Source organism: Diceros bicornis, chromosome 8 (genome assembly GCF_020826845.1).
Source record: "Diceros bicornis minor isolate mBicDic1 chromosome 8, mDicBic1.mat.cur, whole genome shotgun sequence".
NCBI lineage: Eukaryota > Metazoa > Chordata > Mammalia > Perissodactyla > Rhinocerotidae > Diceros > Diceros bicornis.
Genome location: NC_080747.1, coordinates 76917355 through 76943161, shown reverse-complemented (window position 1 = coordinate 76943161; position 25807 = coordinate 76917355). Strand labels below are relative to the sequence as shown.

General features: G+C 33.7%; 1 protein-coding gene across 2 annotated transcripts in view; it reads right to left on the bottom strand.

The window, feature by feature from the left end:
• The window catches only part of GRID2 (glutamate ionotropic receptor delta type subunit 2), a 1161595-nt gene that overhangs the window by 269145 nt on the left and 866643 nt on the right, over positions 1 to 25807 (bottom strand). For both annotated transcript variants that reach the window (XM_058547512.1, XM_058547513.1), the window contains exon 10: positions 18403 to 18715. In XM_058547512.1, the coding sequence (XP_058403495.1) occupies positions 18403 to 18715 (313 nt within the window). The remainder of the gene's footprint in view (positions 1 to 18402; positions 18716 to 25807) is intronic.

Genomic DNA, 25807 nt, shown 5'->3' with positions numbered 1-25807 from the left:
GATTGAATGAACTACTTTAGGTATATTTTGGTCAGCTGCTTTTTTTCTTTTGTTCTCTCGTCTTTTTAAGGAGCTGTTGGATTTTTCCCCCCAGTTGTCAGTTTGAACAACACAGCCCTCCTTTATAGTTTGGTATATAAAAGTTTTGCTGCTGTATTTTAAATTATTGGAATAGCCTCACTGCTTTAGATGGTATAATTTTATACCTTTTTCAACATCAGTAATACACATTTAAATGGTTGAGCTAACTTTCAATCTGCTTTTTGTCTGTGTTCTTATCATTTAAGTTATCGATAAGAAATTCTAAACTTTTCTGTCCAAATGATTCAGTCAACATTTCTTGTGTTGTAGTGTTGTCATGCTTTACGTCCAAGAAATTTCCTCTGTCTGAATATGTTTGTCTTCTAAATATCTAGGGAAATGTAGTAAGGTAAAGCTAAATTTAACATTATGTTATTAAGTTATTATTTTTTAAAATAAATTCTTTAAAATTCTATGTAAATTTATATAATTTTAATTATTAAAATGAATGAATATGTAGTATGGTACAATTTTTGGCTGAAAATATCTAGTCTTCAAAGTGTACATATACATATCACTTAACCCAGAAGCTGCATATCTAGGATAATTTCTTAAGAAAATAACCATGGATATGCACAAAGATTGAACCACTAGAATGATTTTTTAAAATTTCATAAACATAAAAAACAGAATTTGACAAATTGTATATATGTACACACACAACACACACGATACAGATTCCTATATAGACAGTAAATAATATTACAGAAGAATACCTAAAGGAATAAATAGATGTTCAGGATGTGTTGTTAATTTAATTTTATTTATTTTATTTTTTTATTTTTATTTTTTTTTTTGTGAGGAAGATCAGCCCTGAGCTAACATCTGTGCTAATCCTCCTCTTTTTGCTGAGGAAGACCGGCTCTGAGCTAACATCTATTGCCAATCCTCCTCCTTTTTTTTCCCCCAAAGCCCTAGTAGATAGTTGTATGTCATAGCTGCACATCTTTCTAGTTGCTGTATGCGGGACGCCGCCTCAACATGGCCGGAGAAGCGGTGCGTCGGGGCGCGCCCGGATCCGAACCCCGGGCCGCCAGTAGCGGAGCGCACGCACTTAACCGCTAAGCCACGGGGCCAGCCCTAATTCAATTTTAAATACATTACATATAGTATAAAACCATTGTTATATATCTATAGATTAATATATTTTCTGTATGCTAACATCCGCTCAGGCGCTAAGTCCCGTCATGTACGTTTCTAATTCATTCTGTCTTTTCTATTCTTACTTCCATTTTTGCTGTGGTGGTCGTGGTGGTTAACGTTCTTCAGGCTAGTCCCACTTCAGCTGGTCTACTTCTACAGTCTCATAATCTCAAAGCCACCCTTCAGACTGTCTCTAAATAGCACAGATTATTTAGCTATTTGGATGAAATGCTGTTATTATTGTTGCTTTAAACAAAGAACCTATATATTCACAGTATTTCATACATTTAAGTTTGTAAGTATAAAGTCTAATCTAACACAGCTCTTTCATTGCGATTAACAGTTATACTCTGCCAGATCATTTGCTGATAAAACTCTAACTTTCATCAGCATGGATGAAGTATTAAATTTGGGAGAAGAGATGACAATGAATAAACTGATGGATAGGAAGTACTTAAACTTGAGAAAAATATAACCCTGAGAATTGTTTCAAGCTTATGTTTCCACATTTTTCTGTGTTAAAGGGAAGTTTTCCAGCAAAAGCATCTTGATAAGCCATAATACGCCAAATTGAAGATCAAAAGAACCAGGTCAGAGCACTTCAAGATCCGCCTGGGAGGACCCCTTAAGCTTCATCCGAGTCTCCAACCTCTCAGACCTGCTATAGGATTCCTACTATCACCTTGTGTTTTGTGACTTAGTTAACAATGAATTAAAAACAGGAAAAACAAACTAGAGGGTTACAGAATGCAGCACTATAGGAAATGCTGATCTTATGAAGAGAGAGTTTAAAGGTTGGAGGTAGTGGCATTTTTTTTTCTTATAACCTGCCTATAAACAGCTTCACAGACTCTGCCCTTCAGAGAGATTATCAAAATACCATCTGCACAGAAGCAAAAGAAAGCAGGAAACGAGTTTTAAAAACATTTAAAGCTTTTTTCTATGAAATTTGTTTCACTTTATTTCATTAATGCCAGATGTTGCAATTTAAAAATTAAATCTATATTTTTTAAAAAAGGAAGAATATCTTTATTCCACTCAGCTTTTCTCATTCTTCACTCCTTTGAGTTGTCTGACTTCAAATATTTTTAATTATATTACTAAAAGATTTGTGAAATAAATTAGACAGAAAATGCACATCTAATACACATTGTGTTTGCTAGTTTGTTTTAATGTCATTTAAAAAATTTAGATGCATTTTACAATGTCATAAAGGAAAGAATATAAAAATCTGCAATTTTAGATTAAAACACCTCTTATTTTGTAGGGCTATTTAGGTACTACTTAAAAGCAAAAACAACAACAAAAATTAAACAATATAGCTTGTAGATTTTTGTTTTTGAAAATCGTATGTTTTTGGTTACTTTCTGCCACCTGTGCATTACACAATATTTCTTTTCAACTTTATCAATTAGTGTTATGAAGTATGTTAAATTCTAATGACATACCAGGAGGAGGTATTCTCCTAAAGGAGAAATAAAAAGCAATATATATATATAATGTTATATACTGTTTTATATCTATATATAGACATATAACATGTATGTAACATGTTAGTTTATAAATTCATAACATTTCATTATGGTATTTATTTGGTATATGGAATCATTTACACCTTGGATATGTGCTTGTGTCATGATTTACAATGTTCTCAGTTGATAAGCACCTAAATTCAATAATAGTCTCAGATAGTCACAGATTTGAGGTTTAAATTGCACTGCAGTCAAATCGTGGAGTGAAACAAGTAAGCATAGCCAGCTTACAAGTGTGACCTCTGCAATTACTGTTCATTTTCTAAGCTTTCTTGGGTGTAAATGCATGTTAAATTGCCTTTTAGTGCCAAGAATGACTTTTTCTCAGCCAAATTACTCTTTTTGTTCATCAGTTAGATATGTATTTTATATAATTTAGAACATAAAAGTTACTCGTTCCAACTTAAAAATGTCCATCCTGGACATTGTATGTGGCCAGTTCTTTATCTTATGTTATCATAAAAAATGTGTGCTACTAAAGCAAATCTTAATGCTTATCCTTTTCAATGAATTATTCAGGTCATCAAATATAATTTCCAACTTGCTTACCCTAATTCAAGTCTGCTTTTGTAGAATGTCAGTTGGGTCAACACTAGCTCAGAAGGAAAAATTAAAAATCAATGAACATCAGGGTGAACATTTTAATTTTCACTCTTAACCCAAACCATTTCCTGTATTTGTAGGATTGAATATTAAAGACTCACTTTAAAATATTTAGTTTTTCAGACGTGTCATTAACCCATACAACTGTTTACAACAACCATGGGGGATCAGATGTACTATTTCCTGGTATCAACAGAAGATTTGAGCTTATTTTTCCTATGGCTTAGAGATTAAGTATAGCCCGCATGGATGAGCTGCCCATCACTTTCAAAGGAAGGTTTTCTGGGGGATAATGCGGAGTTTACAGATTCCTATTGAGGCTGAAGCTAGAGTCTATTTAATCTTATACTGTAGATGGCCTTTTGTGACCAAATGACTGTGGATTTAAAAATCAAGAAATTTTTAAATCAAAGAATCCAGTATTATTATGAATGTTAGCAGATTTTAAGATCTTTTCGGATAAAGGAGGACTATATATAAATTTCAAGTAAATAAAAGTAACAAGAAAGATCTTCAATTCAATCCCTTTACAGGGAGAATTTTCTATAGAGAGGCGTATTACTGGTGATTTAGGAACAGTGGATTTATTTAATCCTACTCTGAAGGAAAGACATTACTAGTAGTGTGATTTGGTATATGAAAAAGAATTTCTCTCTGTCTCTCTCTCTCTGTCTCTCTCTCTCTCTATACATATACATATACATATATATGTATATGTATATATATGTAGTTCAAGTCGAGGTAAAATAATTTTTGTAAAATAATGCTTATTGTTCCCAGAAAGATGACGGGCGGTTGATTGCTAAGGAAGAAGTAAACAGAGTGCCATCACTTTTGCTCTTCTCTCTGCTCGCTCTTCACCAATACACCGGGGAAGATTACTTAGAAGCGAATGGTTTTCTTCAGGAGCTGTCACCACAAATAAAGCTGGGAATAACACGTACCTCTGGACTTACTGTTGATATGTCATCTGAAATGGATAACCATATTTGCTTGATCTGCAGAGTAGAAAACAATGTGGCTGGATCTTGGAGTTAAGGTTTTTTAAGGTTCAATAAATGGATATATTTTCTAAGCAACATCTATCTACCTAAATGGATATACATTCATATACCTGTAAAATACAATCATGACTCGTTTAGATACAAATCTTCTATTGTTTTGAAACTATGATTAAATCCCCAAATATTCTGGAGGATTTAAAAACAGAACAAATATAGAATTTCTCAATTAATGCCCTCTATAACAATTATTTATATTTGTCTAAATTTGTGTCCTGCCACTCCTCTGCTTAAACCATGCCACTGCCTCTCCATTACTCTCAAAGGAGAAGCCAAAGTCTACAAAGCCCAACGTCATCTGAAGTCATGGTCTGCTCTGACCTTACCTCCTCCTGAGCTCTTCTTCTGGCCTCTCGGAGCAGGCCCTTTGCATTTGTGGTTCCCTATACCTGACCACCCTTCCCCCAGATAGCTATACAGCACATTCCTTTCCATCCTCCAGCTCTTTGCTCCAATCTCAAATTTTCCAAAAGGCTTACTTCAACGAGCCCATGGAAAATTGCAACCCTTCCACATATACTTCAAATTCCCCTCTCTCCGAGTTATCTTTTCTACAGTATTTGGGTTCTGATAGACTATGTAATTTATTTATTTATTTATCATGCCTATTGCTTGCTACCTGCCTCCCTTTGCTAGAACATAAGCTCCATGAGCGGCTGCATCTTTATCTGTTTTTCTCATGAAGGTAGTCTCAGGAGCTCGGATGGTGCCTGTCACACTGCAGACTTTCAATAAATGTTGACTGAATACATAATCTTTACTTTGGACCCAAAATACTTAGTCTTAAGGTACATAAAACATGTTTAATCGGAAGAGTAATGTTTCTCTCTCAGTTTATAAAAGTGTATATAATAATTACTTAGTTGACTGATGGGGTATGTATCAGAGGAATTCAGACAAATAGTCTGGCTCTCATTCATTAAGATGTCTAATGAAAAAAATGTATCTGTCCAATTTGTCATTTGTCTAATGAAAAAATTATGCAATATGATTCTAAATATAGATTCTGTTTGTTGTTTTCTCAGCAGAATAAACTGGTATTCTGGAAAAGTAACAAAGATGTTTCACTTATTTCAATACCTGTTATGACAAAGAATGCATGACAAACTTAATATTTCCTTTGTTCAAGATAGCATTAAATAAAGGAAGTTTATTCCCAATGTAAAATTTGTAGCCAGTGGTGTAGTTAATTAAGAGAAAATGTCAATAGAACTTAACATTGTCACAGGATAATGGTTCCTGCTGCTAGATATATGTCAAGAGAAAGATAAATAAGATGGAGTGATTTATTAAGCAGTGCCACTCTCCAGGCAATGCATTTCTAGAGGATTATAGTACTCCTTGGGTGGTGATGTAAGGCAGAGGACTGAAGACTAAGTGGCCTTAACTCTTTGAATAGTACAACAATAGTACAGAAATGTGGTGCTTGCAGACAGTCCATGCTGATATAGCAAAATTACTTTTGTATTTAGAAAGAAAGAAGAGACCATCATGATATTAAAAAGGATCTAAGTTAGAATAGAATGCCATCTACAATCCTTCATGACTTTGCAGATAACTTAATTATGTGGAGAAGTCATGCTATTTCAAAATTTAAAAGCAAAAAAAATTAAGATCACTTCTATTTAAAATATAGACTTCTCAAATAATTCTCTTTCAGGCAACAAATGATTACTGCTTTAGGAGTATTTTTTTAGGAGTACTGCTTTAGGTTTTTTTTTCCCAGCAAAAACTGTATTAAAAATTTTTTTTGGAAAAAGATCCAAAAGTCTTTTATTCCTTTTTAATAATTTTAATAATATAATTCAATTTCTTTTTAGATTGTTGATATTGATCAAATAATATCAAAGATGGTTTTAATTTAGAATCAACCTTTTGAATACTGAAATGGCATATTTTTTGCTTCAATTTTAACTCCAAATACTATCATGTACTTTGATTTTCTCAGATCAAAGTCACAAATTTTACTGGTTACTTGGAAGTTGTTTTCATCTTAAAATTAACCTTATATCTGGTATTACACATTCCAGTGCTGCAATAATATAAAATAATGGGAACATACACTTAACTATATTACTTATAACTTTTCTATGCATTATGTTGTATTTCAAAGGTATTTAAAATATAAGTATTACATATATGTTAATAAGGAAACCATAGTTCAGCAATTCTCTTAAGTTTAAAGGCATGCTATCAATGAAATAAAAATTTTAGTATAGTATTTAACATACATTATATTTGCATATAATAGACAAGATTGCTTTTAGTTTTATTAATATATTAAACTATCAAATAGTCATTGACATTGTAAAGGAAAGAAACTAGACCACTATCTTACACTATAAACAAAAATTAACTCAAAATGGATTAAAGACTTGAATGTAAGACCTGAAACCATAAAACTCCTAGAAGAAAACATAGGCAGTAAGCTCCTTGACATTGGTCTTGGCGATGATTTTCTGGATTTGACACCAAAGTCAAAGACAACAAGAGCAAAAATAAATAAGTGGGACTACATCAAACTAAAAAGCTTCTGTACAGCAAAGGAAACCATCAACAAAATGAAAAGGCATCCTACTGAATGGCAGAAAATATTTGCAAATGATATATCTCATAAGGAGTTAATATCCAAAATATTTAAAGAACTCATACAATTCAATAGCAAAAAAACCAAACAATCCAATTAAAAAATGGGCAGAGGATTTAAACAGACTTTTTTCCAAAGAAGACATACAGATCACCAACAGGTACATGAGAAGATGCTCAACATCACTAATCATTGGGGAAACGCAAATCAAAACCACAATGAGATATCACCTCACACCTATTAGAATGACTATTATTGAAAAGATAAGAAATAACAAGTGTTGGAGAGGACGTGGAGAAAAGTGAACCCTTGTGCAAGCTTGGTGGCAATCTAAGTTGATGCAGCCTCTATGGAAAACAGTATGGAGGTTCCTCAAAAAATTAAAAATAGAACTACCACATGATCCAGCAATCCCACTTCTGGGTATTTATCCAAAGAAAATGAAAACACTAACTCAAAAAGATATACACACCCTCATGTTCATTGCAGCATTATTTACAATAGCCGAGATAAGGAAACAATCTCAGTGTCCATTGACAGATGAACGGATAAAGAAAATGTGATATGTATAAAGAATGGAGTATTATTCAGCAGTAAAAAAGAATGAAATCTTGCCACTTGCAAAAACATGAATGGACCTTGAGGACATTATATTGAGTGAAATGTCAGGCAGGGAAAGACAAATACTGTACAATCTCACTTAATATGGAATCTAAACAAAACAATTCAAAACAAAACACCAAGCTCATAGATACAGAGAACAGATTGTTGGCTGCCAGAGGTAAGTGATGAGGGGGTGAGTGAAATGGGTGAAGGGAGTCAAAAGGTACAAACTTCCAGTTATAAAATAAATAAGTCATGGGGCTGTAATGTACAGCATGGCAATTACAGTTAACAATACTGTATTACATTTTTGAAAGTTGCTAAGAGAGAGATTTTAAAAGTTCTTATCATAAGGAAAAAAAATTCTGTAACTATGTGTGGTGGCAGATGTTAACTAGACTTGTTGTGATGATCATTTCATAACATATACAAATATTGCATCATGTTGTACATCTGAAACTAATATAATGTTGTATGTCAATTATACCTCAATTAAAAACTCATAAAATATTCTAGTTTTTTTTGTGTGTGTGTGAGGATATTGGCCCTGAGCTAACATCCATGCCAATCTTCCTCCTTTTTGCTGAGGAAGACCGGCCCTAAGCTAACATCTATTGCCAATCCTCCTCCTTTTTTCTTTCCCCTTTTTCTCCCCAAAGCCCCAGTAGATAGTTGTATATCATAGTTGCACATCCTTCTAGTTGCTGTATGTGGGACGCTGCCTCAGCATGGCCAGACAACCAGTGTGTCGGTACACGCCCGGGATCCAAACCCGGGCCGCCAGTAGCAGAGCTCGCGCACTTAACTGCTAAGCCACGGGGCCAGCCCCCTCTAGTTTTTAATACTGTCACTGTGAGTGTACTAAAATAAAAACTACAATACCATCATCATCATTTTAATTTGGAAGAGGTCCATACGGTTCTAGACTGCCACCAATGGCAGTTTGTGAACATGGCTTAGTTTAGGAGAATGAGCCTTCCGTACGATGTTTATGCTCAATTTTGTGCTATATTAGTCACAGATCTCAAGACATAATTTCAAAAATAAAACACGTATATACATAGTCCTTATAGATCAGTCCTCAAAAAACTATTCAAGCTTTTCAAGCCCCAAATGACTTAAAATATCAGTTGGAAGCATCCTGAATCAAAACTTGTAATTCCATTCAATTGGGGTCATTAATTTGTTGCATCTTTGCCCATGTTATGCTATAGTTTATTACAAATACATGTGGTAATGATGTGCTTTCATAGGGAAAAATGTTTTCACAGTTTTTCATATCTAGTTGAATGACAAAGTTACTATGAATGTGTTAGCACATGGTTTTTCTATAAGCATTTTCATTAGCTATACTAGTTTTCCTATTACATTTCCTTATGTATAATTACAATATGTTTCTTTAAAATAATTTTATTTTCTGTGAAGTAATGGTGGCTATATAAAGCATTAAACAATATGGCTGATTCTATCTCTTGCTGTGGCCTGCAAAAATGATGATGAAATCAATCATAATGTTGAGTGCCTATTTTATGTCATGCATACAGTTGTAAGTGTTTTATTTTTTTAAAGATTTTATTTATTTATTTATTTCCCCCCCAAAGCCCCAGTGGATAGTTGTATGTCATAGCTGCACATCCTTCTAGTTGCTGTATGTGGGACGCGGACTCAGCATGGCCAGAGAAGCAGTGTGTTGGTGCGCGCCCAGGATCCGAACCCGGGCCGCCAGCAGTGGAGTGCAAGCACTTAACCGCTAAGCCACGGGGCCAGCCCCAGTTGTAAGTGTTTTATATTCATGAAATCTTAATTTTTCAAACACTTGATGAGGTAGGTAATTATTACCCGGGGAACTGAGGCACCTAGAGGTTAGGAAACTTGTCCAATGTCACATAGCTAGGAAGTGGTAGACATAGGATTTAAAACTGAGCTGTCTCTTGAGGAAACACAAAGATATGAAAATAGTTGTTTAATTAGATATTTATATTATAGAATCATACACTCTTATAGCTGAAAGAAAATTTAAAAATAATCTGACACTTTATTTTATAGATCAGGAAGAAAAGATCAAGTAAGTTAATTGGACAATTCATTACTTTCATTGCCACTAGGCAAAAAATTGGTTCCCAGTCTGTGTTCCTTTTTGGGATAGGTATGTGTTTGACCTAATTGCAATGTGCCAAATAGCACCATATCTGTACCCGCCACGCCCATCGTGGTTTGTGCTTCCCTCAGCAGGATAATTATAATTCCATGTTGGAGCTGTATGTTTACTCATTTGTTTCTCTTGCACATTGAAAGCTCCATGAAGACAGACACCATGCTGTCCTACTCACGTTTGTGACTAGATAAATAATTCTTATTTAATATCCAAGCAGATGTTTCCTGGAGAATGAAGAATTTTAAATAGTGAAGGCAGAAGAAATACTTTTAGGACATGCCAGAGTAGAGCTTAAATAGTGGATATAAACATTAACTGCTAGAAAACAACTGAAGCAGACAGAACAAACCATGTAGCTGTCCCAGATGGATTGTTAATTTAGAGTTTAAGAGACAGAGTTGTAAATATGAAGAGACTATAAATTTTGGTCACAGCCACAAATCAAAGAGCAATTTTATGTGTCCACAGTGTGAAAGTATGGGTCATGCACTGGTCTTTTGTTAAATCTTGATATAAAAAAGAACGATTGCCATCATCAAGAAATGTAGTGTACAAATAAGGGACACTGATATATATAATGTGAATTTACACTTTATATTACACAATGGAATTTTCTGTCTTATAATTGTTAAAAACTCAAGTAAAAGCTGTGCTATATTCAAGGGTATTTAACAGAAGTATCACAGGACTTTACTATCAATTTCGTAAATCAGAGATGGGAATCATAAATTCAGCATTATGTGCACTATAGTTGGCAGTCAAAACATGTTGATTGGTTTTTGAAAGCTATGGTCGGCTACCCATACTTTTGGAAATATAACCATTGTTATTAAACTTGTAACTACATATTCACAGATGAAGAGAAAAAATCAATTCAGGTCAAACAAAAATTGAATTTCCAAATTTACATTCTAAACTGATGGTCTCTGTTACCACTTGTAGTGCCTTGATCCCAATGCTTTAACTTGGGTCGATCCTAAATCACCTTTAGAATAAACATGTTCAGTGACGTCTGTCCCTATTCTTACTGCTTAAGCTGAGGGGTATTGTGATATGGTACTGTAAAAACACTGCTTACTACTAAGATGTCAATGCTATTTTAAAGGACCTATCTCATCTGCTTTTTCTATCATTTAAATTTAGACTTTTATAAATATATTTTCTTATAGCACTTGGAGAAAGAAGCAAAACAAACTCAGACTATCTTAAAATCACCCTTCAATTTTTTTTAAATGTCTCAGGAAACCACGCCTATGTTTTATTAAATATTAAAATAATGCTTTTAATTATAGTATGTATTCATCAGTAGTCTAGAGTAGTCTAGAAAATGTTGTTTACACCAGTTCTTGTTTTGTAAGCATTTTATAAGCAGAAATCTGATTTGTGTCTCATGTTCCTTGATTACTTTAATGCTCCAGAAGCCCAGTTCAGCATGAGAAGGGATTTTCTGGCTCAAATCATGAAGAGTTGGTATTAAAATAAATGAAACCGAGAGGAATATTGCATGCATATAGTTTATAGAATAATTGCTTAGGAGCTCATGACAGCTCATTGGGAATGTAAAGTAATGGATTCACATCTTAGCATCATGACATTGTTTTCTAGTCACACAAATGACTCACTCTCCGCACCCATAAGGATAGAGTTTGAACAGTCTCTGAAAGCGTGAAAGTTCAACTGTTTTTTTTCTTGAGTGATGGAGAATTCTAGTGATAAAAAGAAAGAAAATGAGCACCTTGTCTTATTTTAAATCAGCATGGGGAAATTCTCAAGTGGATGTGGCAGCCCTCAAGCGCTTGGCGCTCCCTTCATTAAGGACTGCCAATCATAATTAGCAACAACAGAGATGTTGTTTGAACCTAAATAAAAATTAGAGAGAGCCTTTTTGAGTTAATATCTGTAAGAAGAGAATGTAGAAAGAAACTTGTCTCTATAGCCCAGTTAACCTGTCACTGGGAATTACTCTCATTTTCCCTGTGTTCATTAGGGTCAGTAAACAACAGAGCTAGCCAATATCATCTTTGTTATATTCAAATTGAATGTGAAATATCAGATAGCATTACAAAGGAATGGCTTTAGTGACTGCATTTCAAGGCTTGAATCCTTTGGGGTTTTGTGACTAGAACATTGGTAAATTTCATACATTTGATATCTACACTATTAAAATGGATGTCTTTTTGAGTTATTCTCCTCTGCAAAGTTTTAAAGAGGTGCTCTCTCACCAACAATCTCTTCTGTTGCCTAATTTGATAGAGAAGAATATCTGACTCTTCTTTTTGTAGAAATGAGAAAGTTGTGGTTCTCTGTAACATTGCAATCCATCTGGCAGTGGGAAGAGCTCTTTATTTTCTTCCAAAAATTGTCCTGGGATCTCAAAGCCAGTGGGCTGCCTCTGATGTTAACTCTTGTGAAGCAGCCATCAAGTTATCTTCTACAATCCTAAAGGCCCTCTTTCCATTCATCACTAGCATCTGTGGAGCTATTTGAACTTTAAGAAAGCTACCAAATGAATTTTCTTTCCTTACTCTTTCCAATAATTCTGTCTGCTCCTCTCATCGGAAGTTCATTTGATCCCAATTTGGCTATGGCCCATTTGCATGGTTCCGAACATTCCCGCAAGAACTGTGTCTTTCTTATTTATGACCATATTCAAGGCATCTAGGTTGGGCATGGCCCATAGTGTACCAAGGAAATATTTATTAAACCGATTAATGTAGTTATTCCTTGTTTTCCTTTCGCTCTTCCTGTTCCTGGCATATAACTGGTATTTAATAAATGCCGCTGGTAAATAAACATATGTGATAGCTTCAAATATTGTACATGACTATAAATACTTATACTTCATAAAATCAGACAAAACCATCTGAGGTGAACACTGAAATTTCTCTTTGCAGGTAAATAAACAAATTATGTACAACCACATGTGTGCACAAGTCATAGCAGCCCTCCATGGCCCAGATGATACTAAGAGTCACTGTAAACAAAACATAAGGGGTCTTCAAAAATCAAACCCCAGTTGTTTTTTTTAAGTATGTTGATTGCAGAGAGATGTACGTACACATGGAGATAAGGAAAGATATAAAATGACAAAAAAATATGCATAAAATTGGTCTCTCATTCATGCATTTAAGTGCCTAATTCACAAGCTCTAATGTTCCAGCCAAACAGATGTACCAAGTTTATCTCTATAATGGAGCATACTGCTTTTGCACAGTTGGATTCCCTGAGCTATTTTTCCAAAATGCTTTAAAGTTACAGATTTAAAAAAAATCAGGATTAGTAAACAACTCACATATATTTAAAATTTTTCTGCTTTTAGCTGTCCCTGAATTCTTTTTTTCAAAATCTATCTGATATTACGTGAAATGCCTCTTTATCCCTATTCAATCTGGTCTAGCGGCTCCATAAAGACTGTAATTCTGAAATAACAGCTGTACTTTTTCTTAAAAGACTATATTTTTATTGGAAATTATCACTAATTCCAACTCCATTGCCTGTGCACGGACACTGTCATTGATTGATTCTCTTTTTCACAGGGTTTATGAGCCTCTTCTTAATTTATTTTTAATCAAAGTGTAAAGATGCTCTTGGGATCATTTAATGAATTCACCTTTTCACTGTTAGCAAGTAGAAGAATAGCAACATTTCAAAGATGAAGTATCGTTAATCATACACAATTCAGCATTATGCATCATTATGAATTTGTATAAATGTACAATCAACGTACAAGCTGTACAACCCATTTAAGGGTGCAATTGGGATAGAAAAGTGCTTAACATATTTATAACTTTTGATATCTGCTGCATGTTTATAGAACTAGAAAAGCATGTTAACCATATGGGTAATTTTATTTCTCTTTTTCTTTTGGGTGTGCTCCAAAACTTACTGAGCTACCTGGAGACAGAATTCAGAAAGCCAATCCTTAAGCATGTCGACCTCCCCAAAATAAGGCTTCAACCAGTCAGAGACTTCATTTTTAAGTTTCTCATCTTAGCTACTTAGTAAAATACACCAGTAGAGACATTCTGAATAACTTCCAGTTTGGTTTATTGAGTTTCAAGTCATTGGGGAATAGACTGTAATCTAATAAACACAATATTGTAGTTAACTCCATACTTGATTTAGTTAAATATTTAGTATTTATTTATTCATTTAGTTGATCAGTATGCATATATTAAACATCTAATATGTACAAGACACTGACCTACAGGCAAAGAGAACATAAAGATAAATAGGACACTGTCTTGTGTTCAAAGGACTCAGGTAGAGACAAATGAAAATAGAAAGGCAATTACACTATAGTTAATGAGTACTATGATAAACATATCTTAAGGAGCATAAAAAATAGGCCCCAATCCCCAGCAAAGACTTCCTGAAAGAAATGAGATCAAAGCAAGAATTAGAAGATGCATAGGAACTTGCCATACGAAAGCAGAGAGTGGAGTAGAGATTTATCAGGTTGGTAATAAAGGCATTTCAGGAATTGGAAAGAGCAGAATCAAAGGCAGAGAAGCATGACAGACAGTGTTGTGTTCAAGGGACAAAAAGAGTGTGGAGTAACTACACAATTAAATGTGAGGCATGAGTGGTAATAGATGAGAATCGAGCACTGGACAGGAGCCAGATGGTGGAATACTGTTCATGCTCTAAATAATTCAGAATTTTAAACTGTGGGCATTGGGGAACCAAGGAAATATCTGAAGAATGGGAATTATGTGGTTAGCTTTCTACGATAGTGGTAACGTGGGTATATGCAAGTATGTGGCACATATATTTGCAGGGCACAAAATTGAAAAAAAAAGACGTGTTATGAGAGTCCTATAATTCAGATGAGAAATGAGATAGGTCTAATCTAGGTAACAGCCTGGGTCTTGTCTCTCTAGGTGAGAAAAGATTTCTACTTCTAGAAATATTTACTAGGTAAAATTCACATGACTTGATTATGGTTGGATATAAGGGACAGAAAGAAGAAGAAATCAAAGCTGTTTTCAAAGTTTCTAACCTGTATGTCTGATTGGTTGGTAATGCATGACCTGGAATAGAGAATATGAGAGGCTGAAAATGTAAAATAAATTCAATTTTTGGCATGTTGGAATTTGTGGTGCCTCTGGTCTATCTAGAGAGTGGTCTAGTGAGCAGTTGGATATACAAAACTAAGCTTCAAGGATGGGTGATGTAGATTTGAGGAGTTATCTGCATATTGGTGGTTATTGAAACCATGTTCAGAAAGATTGGATGAAATGGGAAGAAGTGAGATGAAAACAGAGGTTAATTACATCTAGCTATACCACCTTCTCTTTCTAGTCAATGCTCATATCTATCAACATTCTAGTTATCTCTCCTTATCTATTGACAACTTTGGCATATGGCTCATTTTCTTTCTCTCCAGCCCAAGCCAACCATCATTAGAGATGGTTCATCTAATCCTCTGAGCTCTCAGTTCATTGATCAGATTTGAAGTCCTTCACCAACTCAACTTCAGGAATCCACATCCACACACCTATAACTTGTCCTCTACTGTTCCATTGCAAAAATTTTAGGGTCTGGTGTCCCATTTTATAAATACAAACTTCAAACTTGCTCACATTGATGTTTCCACTGTTGTTCTTTAGCCTCATCAAGAACTCTACTCTTTCCCACTACTACTCTATCACTTTCCAGTCTTACTCTCTACTACATTCTCATTATTGGTCCTTCTACTTTTTATTTCTCCATGTACCCCAGAATCTACCACTTTAACCCTTATCTTGACGATCGTCGAAAATCACTTGCCTTGTTATCCTTTTTTCAAGTGCCTAACTGTCTACAACTGAGTCTAATTTGTTTCTATTTTTTATTTATTTAGCAAACATTTATGTGACACGTATATAAATTATTTTATCTAAGAACTTCAGAATTTTTAACTACTTTAACTCTTGTAACAAAACCAATAGGTGAGCACAACCAGGACGTTCCCTGCAAGAGGAACTCAAACCATCATACAACTTTGTGATCCCCGACCTGGACCACAAAATTCTTCTGTTGCATTGACACTTCTTTCATTTTGGAATGCTTTCTATGGAGAAATCCACAACCATGCTGTGAGAAAGGAAAAACTATCCCATGAAGAGAGACCATGGAGGAAAACTGAGGCCACCACCCCTCAGCCAGCATCAAACACCAGACATAAGAATGAAATGAATAAGCCTTCAGATGAGTTCAGCCTCCAGGGCCTCAGACATCATTGAGTAAAGACAAGCCACCCTCACTAAGTCTTGTCTAAACTTCTGACCCACAGAATCAGTAGGTTTTGGAGGAATTTGTTACACAGCTATAGTCACTAGAATACTACCAATAACAAGTTTATTGCTAAATCCAACGAACACATTTCAAGTCTTAATCATACTTGATTCTTTAGAATGTTTAATACAGTCAACCAAACCCTCCATCTTTAAATATTGTCTTTATTTGGTGTGTATACCACTGCCTGATATTCACTGGTACTTGCACCTTTCTCATCACTCCTTATCGGTTACCATTGAAAGCTCCTATACCTTTCCTTAGGGCTCTGTCCTAGGCCCTCTCTGGGCCAGCAGTCCTCAATCAGGAGTATGCAATTGAGAACAATTTATTCACTTCCATGGCTTTAATTATCTCCTATGTACCAATATCTCCTAAATATATATTTAGACCAGATGTCTCTTCTGACAAATATATCAAACCACAGGCATTAGAAATAGCCCCTTGGATGTTTCACAGATACCTCAAATTCAATATGCACTAAAATGAAAGCATTATCTCCCGCTTCATATCTGCTCTTCATGTTGATATTTTTCTTTTTTCAGGAAATGACATCGACATCCAATACACATAATTTCCCAATCCAGAAACCTAGGATAAAACTTTTCCTCCTTCAGTACCAATCCCACACCACTATATAAATAATCAAGGTCTATTGATTCCAATTCATTAATACCCTTCTCTTGATTCCCAATGCTATCTTACCTTTGTGCAAGGCCCACCAACTCTTCACTTAGTTATGATACTCATAATTTGTCTCACTTTCCACATTGCCCTTTTCCAATCTATTCTCCATACTACAATCAGAATATTTCTATAGTACAAATTTGAACATGCCTTTCCCCATTTAATACCTTTAAATAGCTGATCACTTCTCTGGGGATCAAGTTCAAACTCCTGATAATGACAAATATATCTGCAGCTTCATCTTTACCAGCTCCATGCTGCACAGTCTATCCTAATTTCTCTCTCACTTCTGGGTCTGAAATTCTGTCCTACCCAACTGTGTCTCTTTTCCCCATCCTCTTCTTTAACAAGCTCTTTCTATAGTCAACTCTGTCTCTGTTTATATAGTACTAATTCAAAAAGGCTTCCTTGCCACATTAAGCTATATTGAGCCTCCTTGCCTCTATGATCTCATAACAGTCTGTGCTTATCTCTGTCACAGCACTTTCTACCCATAAATGTAATTACTTGTTTACATGCTGGTTGTCCCCCTAGACGTGTAGGTCAGTGATGGCGAAAACTCCTTGTTCACGATTACATACTCAGTGCCAAGCAAAGTCCTACTTAAATAAATAGCATGGATTAAATATTTACTGGATTAGTGATTAATGAATGGGCTAAAAATGTCTGTGACAAATATAACCTTAGTGAGAGTCCTTGATACAGATAGGTAAAGGGGAAAATATGCTTACGGAGGGATAAGGGATAGATTTTAAGTGAAAAAGTGGAGATGAAGAGTCTAGACAAACCTTATGATTAGTTAAATGAGAACAGAAAGAATGAAATTCAATGGATGATCAATAGCAAGTGTGAATACAAAGATGCTATTAAGAGTTGTAAATATTAAGGCAAAAGTGTCATGTCACGGGTCTCCATTGTGACACATACTTCTCTTCAATATATGTGACAAGTTTGCAAGAAACTATCAATCCCATAAGTATTTTATTATTTCATTCTCTATGATGGCAGTAGTCTCAAGGAGTTCAATAAATATTATTCTACTCTGAAACGGTGAGAGTCAAAGAGTTAACTCGACAAGTTTAAAGAGTGGGGCAGATTGAATATTGAATAACAAAACAAAGACATTTTTTAGAATATAATGAAACTGTAAGTTAAATCATTGGTAAAGACTATATATTAAAGTGAAAGATAAAATATACAATTTCTTACCAGAACACTGTTAAATTAATCAGTCTTCAGTACCCATGAATATTTTTAATACACGAAATAATGTCTCTGAACAAAGAACAAGTCCCAACATCTCTCATATACGTAAATAATTAAACAGTACCTGCTCTGGTAGTAAGTAGTTTCATCCCAGGCTATTTCTCAGAATGTCAGAGCTTGGGGAGGAAAATCTGATCTTGAATTTCTTGTGAACTTTACCTCTGACATTCATTTTTGGCTTTGTTGATGAAATTGAACTTATATCAAAAGATAATGAACCGTTTTCACTGGAAACCTGCTGTTTGAGATCTACTAGGATCAGGTAGGAAATGTTCTTTTCTGAGTATTGCTGTGAAGACCCTTTAGAACACTTATTGATGTCAGATACAGAACCTTCTTAACTGAATTCATGGCATTTGAAACATCACACTCCTTTTTATACTAAAATGTATTTTTTCTCCTTACCTTGCTGTACAAAGGATCCATACACAAACCACATGGAGTTGTAGAGAGTAGTAGAAGTCATTGATCCCATTTGTAATCGTGGGGGATTAAGCCAATTCAGGAGGTAGACCAGCAGACCCACCAGAAGGACTGTGCCAGCAATGCAAGCCCATAGAGAGAGATCAAACGGTGCCAGGCAGGCAAACATATCCACTGTCTTTTCAGCCCTTCGAAGTAGTACTCCCACTGAGTAGTCCATGTAACGTGTTGTAAAGTCCACCACATTCTCGCGATCTGGGGTGATGGTTAAAGCAGAAATCCCTATATCAGCTCTCTGAGAAATTGAAAGAGAAAGCAATGCATTAACAGGGTGAAAAACAATTTAATTTGTGGCACTTCAGCTTGCCTTGAGGAAAAAAAAATAGATGCCTCAGGCAATATCTTAAGTCTTTTTATATAAGCTGAAAAACACTGCAGAGACTTCTTAGAGAAAATCTATGTGTGAATTTTGCATTTCCTACTGCAAATCTTGCCCCACCAGAGTCAGACAAATTACCTTGTTCATATTATCAGTGCATGTGAAATCAATGAGGAATATTTCAGACACAGGCAACACCAGAAGGAAACTATCTTTTTTCCTTGGGTCATTTTATCGAAGCCATCATTAACACAGTAGCAAAGGCAAAACTAATTCTAAAAAATTCTTTCTGAGAAAATGTTTCCAAGATATTCAACATGTTCTTAATATGTAAATTATCATGCAAGTTATTAAGAAAAACTCAACATAGCGTTTTACCCTTGGTTTAGAGATCTCTGCATCAAAAGTTATAGTATTGGGCTCTAAATATATTAGAGTTTGTTAGAGCTTTCAGAGCACTAAGTTATAATGTCATATGCCAGAGGTCTCTACTATAATTTTATTGTATGAATCTCAGAAACATTTCAATGAACAATTAAAAATTAAGGAGACATAATTCTTGGAATAATAACCCTTCTTCTCAGTGTGTATCTCCTTAGGTTGTCAGTAACAGCACTCAATTACTGCTAAATAGCACATGCTATTGAACTGGTTTAAAGCACATGGTGGAGCTGCAGTGAGAGCACAGAACAAATGACTTCACATTCAAATTCTGTGATAGGAGAACATATATTTATATATCTAAAAAGATGCATCTCGTTTGAAATAATGATCTGTGGCTGTGATTGAAGCTGTGGGACGCTCCTTCCAGACAAATACAAACAATAGTAAATTGTTGAACATCATTATTTTTTTCCTTTTTCTTTTTTATTGTTTTATGAAAGAAGATAGAAATTGGTTTTATTGTTTTTGGGACCAAAAAAAAAGACTTGAAAAGTAAAATGCCTAGTGGAAAGCTAAACTCAGAAACATCTAGTCTCTGAAGTAATAATGGCCTCAGAAATATTCTAGCTAAATTTAAGCATCATGTGTGTGTGAGATAAATATATATAATATATATATGAAATCAGCTCATGTATATTTGTTGCTAGGCCCAGTGCTAAGTCTTTAAATAATTTTTCTCATTTGATCCTTACAATGAGTCATGAATTATGTTTCCCTTCTATTTCATAGATGAATAAACTAAAACTTAAAGAGTTTAAGTGACTCATTCAGTTCTCACAGGGAATAAGTATAGAAGCCAGATATTAAAGCAATATTTTTCTTACTCCAAAGCTTGTGCTTATAACCACGTTAATTGCAAGAAATTATTTATTTTCCAAATGACTCATATTGTAGGCAGTTAGGGTAACTGGTTACCTGGTTAGGACAATTTTTACCTTAAAAGAATCTGAAATTTTGCTTTCTTGTATTATTTTCATTGCAACAAGGCCGTATTCGTATGAGTACCATGAGTTTAGAATTATTAACTGAGATGTATTCAACTTAATAACACTATATGAAAATAAACTTTCAAAGAAATAATTATTATTGCTTTCAAGCTCATATATTTATTTTTTATAGCTAGTAATTAGGAATTGGGTCTTTTCAGATTGAAAATCTAACCTGCATCCTTAGCTCTCTAGTCCTATCTTTTTTGATCTTCTGAGTTTCTCTGTTTGTGAAATGAATGTAACTGTCTTTAATGTGACTGTTGTGAGCTGACTCATTTATCTCAATCTTAAATAACTCTCTGAGATTCAATTAGGCTCTCAGAAGGTACATTTACTTTTCCAGGACATTAAAGTACAATGGATCAGTAATTTACTAATTGATGCACTAGTGACCCAAAGCATTTTATGACTCAACTAAAGTCAGAAAATTCCACCTAAGGAGAAATTTATTGACAACATGTTGATTGAATATTTGTAAATGTTCATAAATATTTTGCTAAGAAGTAATTAAATGTTTTACATTTAAATAATTATGAATTGGAATAGTCACTATACTGATTTTAATAATAGATATATGTAAGTATCAAAAGTGAATTTCTAAAATGGAATAAAAAAAGATATCTAGGGAACAATGTGGCTTTATTTTTTGGAAAAGGGAACTGATTATTTTGGTATGTGCTAAAATGTTTATTAAGTATAATAATTACTTGTCATATTTCTATGGAGAACTTTCTAAATTTTGGCCCACTTTCAAGACTTGGCTATTGTGTTTTCAAGGATAAATTCCCAGTCTCCCTGTGGAGAGCATATCAGAATTATATTAGGCACTTCTTCAAACTGCACAAATACATTTACACACACACACAAAACATACACATACAGGCAGATTTTCCTGTCTCTGAGATCTGTATACACCCTTCCTAAGGAAGCACCTCACTCCATCCTTCAGAATCAATGATACAGCAGACCATTGCGCTTGATGTGAGTCCCTGATAGTCCTTACTTGTATTAAAGAAGCTGACTGGAGCAAGAAAAAAAGCCGAGAACCACTAATTCAGAAAGACAGCCCTAAAAAATTGTTAAAAAAATCTCTAAACAACTAGAAATGATCAGAGACAAAGGATCATTTGCACCCTTCTTTTCCTTCTTTCTTTCTTTTTTCTTTATTATTATTTATGTATGTATGTGTGTCAACTCACTTGTCCAGTTTCTACCATGATTTTTCAACTCTTTACCCTCACAAAACATTTAATCTTCCCACTCCCTCCCTAACTCTCGGAAGATGACCTCCACTCTCTTCTATAGAGAACATAAAAGATACCAGATTAAAATTCACACTTATTTCTACCTCTCAATCTATATCCCACACCCAGCCTATTCTATTTAACCTCTATTTACAATAGAGGAGCTGTCCTCCTTCCTACCTAAGGCCAACCCTCCATGAGTAAACTTATCAACCAATCCCCTTCATTTCACATGCTCAACCTTCTGTCTCTTATGTATTCAACATCATCCTACCAACCCTCGATTTCCTATGAAAAGATTCTTTAACTCTTTATCTGTCTTAAAATAAGGTTCTTAGTTTATCAATATGTTCATATTTATTTTATTTGCTATTAGCTAAGGTAATTAAGATTCTATTAGAGTAGGTTCAATATATTGCAAAATATTATTATAGGTCAAATGTGGAATACATTGCAAAATATTATTTATGTCAAATGTTTAATGTAAAAGTGATTATTTGAATTTTGATAAAAACTAGCACTGAACTGAAATATAAATATTTTCTTCAAAACTATTTTAATTACACAGTCATAACATTTTCCTTAAAAGGAGATATAACATTTGCATCCTCTTAAATCATGAAGAGGAGATGGATAGATAATACAACGGGGCATGAATAATAAGCCATATAATCATTGAATCTGAGAAGTTTAAACTTAGAGAAGTTGAAAAACATTTACTCTAATTTAATCTGAAATAAATGATCATATCTAACAAATAATTATCTAATTTATGCTTAAACATAATGCTAAAGACATTGTATTAACTATACCAATAGTTATACATTTATTTAATGTTTACTATATACTTAGAGCCATGGTATATGCTCCACATACATTATTTTATTTAATTTTATAACAAGTCTAAATGCCTCTTTTCAAGATGAACAATTCACATTTGAAATATTCTAATTAATATAAAGCTTTGATTTTATAATGAATTGATATCTGCTTCCCTGTATCCTCTATTGTCTTAGTTTTGTCGTCTATACAATACGTTATAAATTTAAGTAGATCTGCCCTATGACAATCTTTAAAATACTTGAAGAACACCATCTCATTCCCTACTTGGAAATAATATTTTAAAACTAAAAATAATTTGCTCATTCAATCACTCTTCCCGAGATATGATTTCCATATCCCTCGAAATACGGTCATTCTCCTGTGAACAAAGTTTCCTCAACTGATATGGATAATATAGTTTTTTTTTTTTAATGAAATTGGAGCCTGAATCATTTTTACTAGGTGAATTACAACATTGCCTTATACTAAGCTTAAGGTCAAATAAATTTTTAAAATATTTTTAAATGAAACACTATCAATCTAGAAGACTTCCTAAGTCCTATGCAATTGATTTTGAAGCAAAATGTTGGATTTTATATTTGTCTCTCATCAATTTCATTCTTTGGTTCTTTGGTCCTTCATATCTATCTGAAATATTTTCAGTCTTTACCTACTAACCATCATATCAACTTTTTCTGCTAGCTTTGAGTCATTTGGAAGTTTGAGAAGCAGGCCTTTAATTCTCCATCCACATTACTAGAAAAATATCGATGAAGAGTACACGGGCGAGTTCAAAGTACTGCAACTTGCCTCTAAAGTTCTACCCACTTTGACAACAGCTCATTAGTTAACACTCTCGATATGCTTTTTGCAATCACCTATGAGTATTCTTTACTATATTCTCATCCATATAGTATTTAAGTGCTTTGTAAAAGGCATTATTGAACTCAAAATACATGTGTTATTAGATATTCACCTTCTCATGAATAGCTAAAGCTATCAAAAAGTAAAATGAATTGCTTAATTTTTTACCACCTACAACACATCTGATTAATAATCCATTCTGTAATTTTATCAGAGAATAACATCATATTCACTGCTCCATCAGAATGAATTTTTTTTTTCTGATTTTGAATATGCCAATCTCCAACTCTATCACACCTCTGTTTTTCTGTACATATGTATCTATAGTAACTCATGCATCACCTTGGGAAATGCATTCATTCCCCTAGGATATCATTTATTTGGACCGGGAAATTCGAACTCATTAAAAGTGCCTATCATGAGCTTCAATTCCCTTAAGTTTTTCCCCCTATCATTCATACTTTAAAGATATTTTGCACAAAGTGACAGGAAAATAGTTATTGAAGAGCTTTGGCACACACTTAACAAGCACTAGGTCTATCTCTGCCTGTTCAACTTCTTAAACCCTACATTTTCTCCTCTTGCTCTTCACAAGAATGAACTGTTCATAGATCTTTAAAATTTCTTGACAGTTTTCTTAAATATCATTTTATATTCTTTGGTCTTCAAATAATGTTTTAGTGTGAAAATTCCAGGTTTGCTTGGGAAAAAGTAGGCATTGAAGAAATGCTACAGTAGGAAGAAAGGAAGGGTGGGGGAGGGAGGGAGAAGGGAAGGAGGGAAGGAAGGGAAGGAGGGAGGGAAGAAGGAAGAATGTATTCAAGTCTTACATCTTCAATTAACGATATATGACATGACTTTGAGCAAGTAGGCAAATTTTCATCATTTTAGATTACTCATCTGTACAATGAATGGATTGTAATTGGTAATATAAGAGCCCTTCTAACTCTGAAATTTTAATGCAAAAACTGTTTATTGAGACCTTCTTATGTGATCATTCTATGCTTGCTAATATGGGAATATAAATGTTTTTGTTCTAAAGACTTTAAAGCCTTTAAAGGTTCAACAAACTTTTCCAAGTAAATATAGTAAGTAAGTTATTACTATTCATAGGAGAAACGAAAACATAAGTACTGGGGAAAAGAAAAATAACCAAATTGTCAAATTAATCACAAATTATTAATTTTCTCAACATCAAGATTTACATGTATTTCTTTGAAAGAAACATAAGTATGTTTTAACATGTCACTGTTATAGATTAATCTTTCAGTTTCCATTACAATTACATAATACATTACTTTTCGGATAAATAATAATTTTACTTTTCAAATAAATAAAAATAAATATTTATATAATTAAATTTGTAATAAATTTCAATTACAAACACATAATACATTACTTTTCAAATATACCACTGGAAATGAATAAATTGCCAGATAGAACCAATGAAATTGTTTTTAAAGTAACTTTTATTGTGAAATTAAGATCATACCTAATAATTCTAGAAAAAAAATTTTAAAAGAACAAAAAATTATAAAGAAGACATTCAAATTCCAATTAGATGACCACTATTGTAACTCCTTTAACATTTATATAACATTTATATATTGCAACTCCCTTAATATTTACACTATTATGCAGGGTATTTGTGAGTTCATTGAAAGAATGGTATTATTTCGAGTATAGCTTAGCACATGATAAGGCAACTAATAATCTAATTAAGACAAGTTCTAAGGATATGTTGTTACTACTACTACCAGTACCACTAGTATTTATCTATATAGTGCTTACTATGTGCTAAATACTTTTCAATAATTAATTCAATTAATCTTCACAAACACCCTGTGAGGTAAATACTATTATTATCTCCATTTTATAGATTAGAAAATTGAGACATAGACAGATTAAGTAACTTGTCTAAGGTCATACAGCTAAGATCCAGGATTCTAACCCAGGCAGATTATCTCCAGAGTCAATGTGATGTGAACGTAATTGTTTTTATTTAGCCCACTACCTCAGTATCGTTCTAGAAGAATTCATAATTTCTCTCCTGATTTGAAATGACTCCTTCAGCATATGCCTAATTCATACATTCATGCACACACACGTGCACACACACGTTCTGGGATTTCTATTCTTTCCTACTGGTCTAATTCCATACAATTTTAATTATTTTCCCTTTATGTCAATATCTATAATTCAAGAATTTCTTGCTTTCCCTTTTTTTTCACCTTCAGAATTCTTTAAGCTAAAGCCACTTAAATATATCTTCAAGTGTCTTTTAAATCATTCCCATAAATTCATAGAATTTCTTTGGTATTCTGAATGGGCTCAAAGATAATACAATTTACTGTAGTCAGAAATAACATTTTAACAGAATCTTTGGATCTAAGAACATTATACCTTTCCATTTATTCTAGTCTATTTATTCAAGTCTAATTTTTCCCTGTTTAGTGTAGCTGTATATGACAACTTACATTTTTGTATATTTTTAAACTGGCCTAACTGGAAATTTCTTATTAAAGCTAATAATTTTTCATGATTACCTTGATTTATTTAGGTTATTTAAATGTCATACTTTCTGCAAATAATGTTAGTTCTAACTCCTCCTACCAAAATAGTTATTACTTTTAATCTTTTCATTT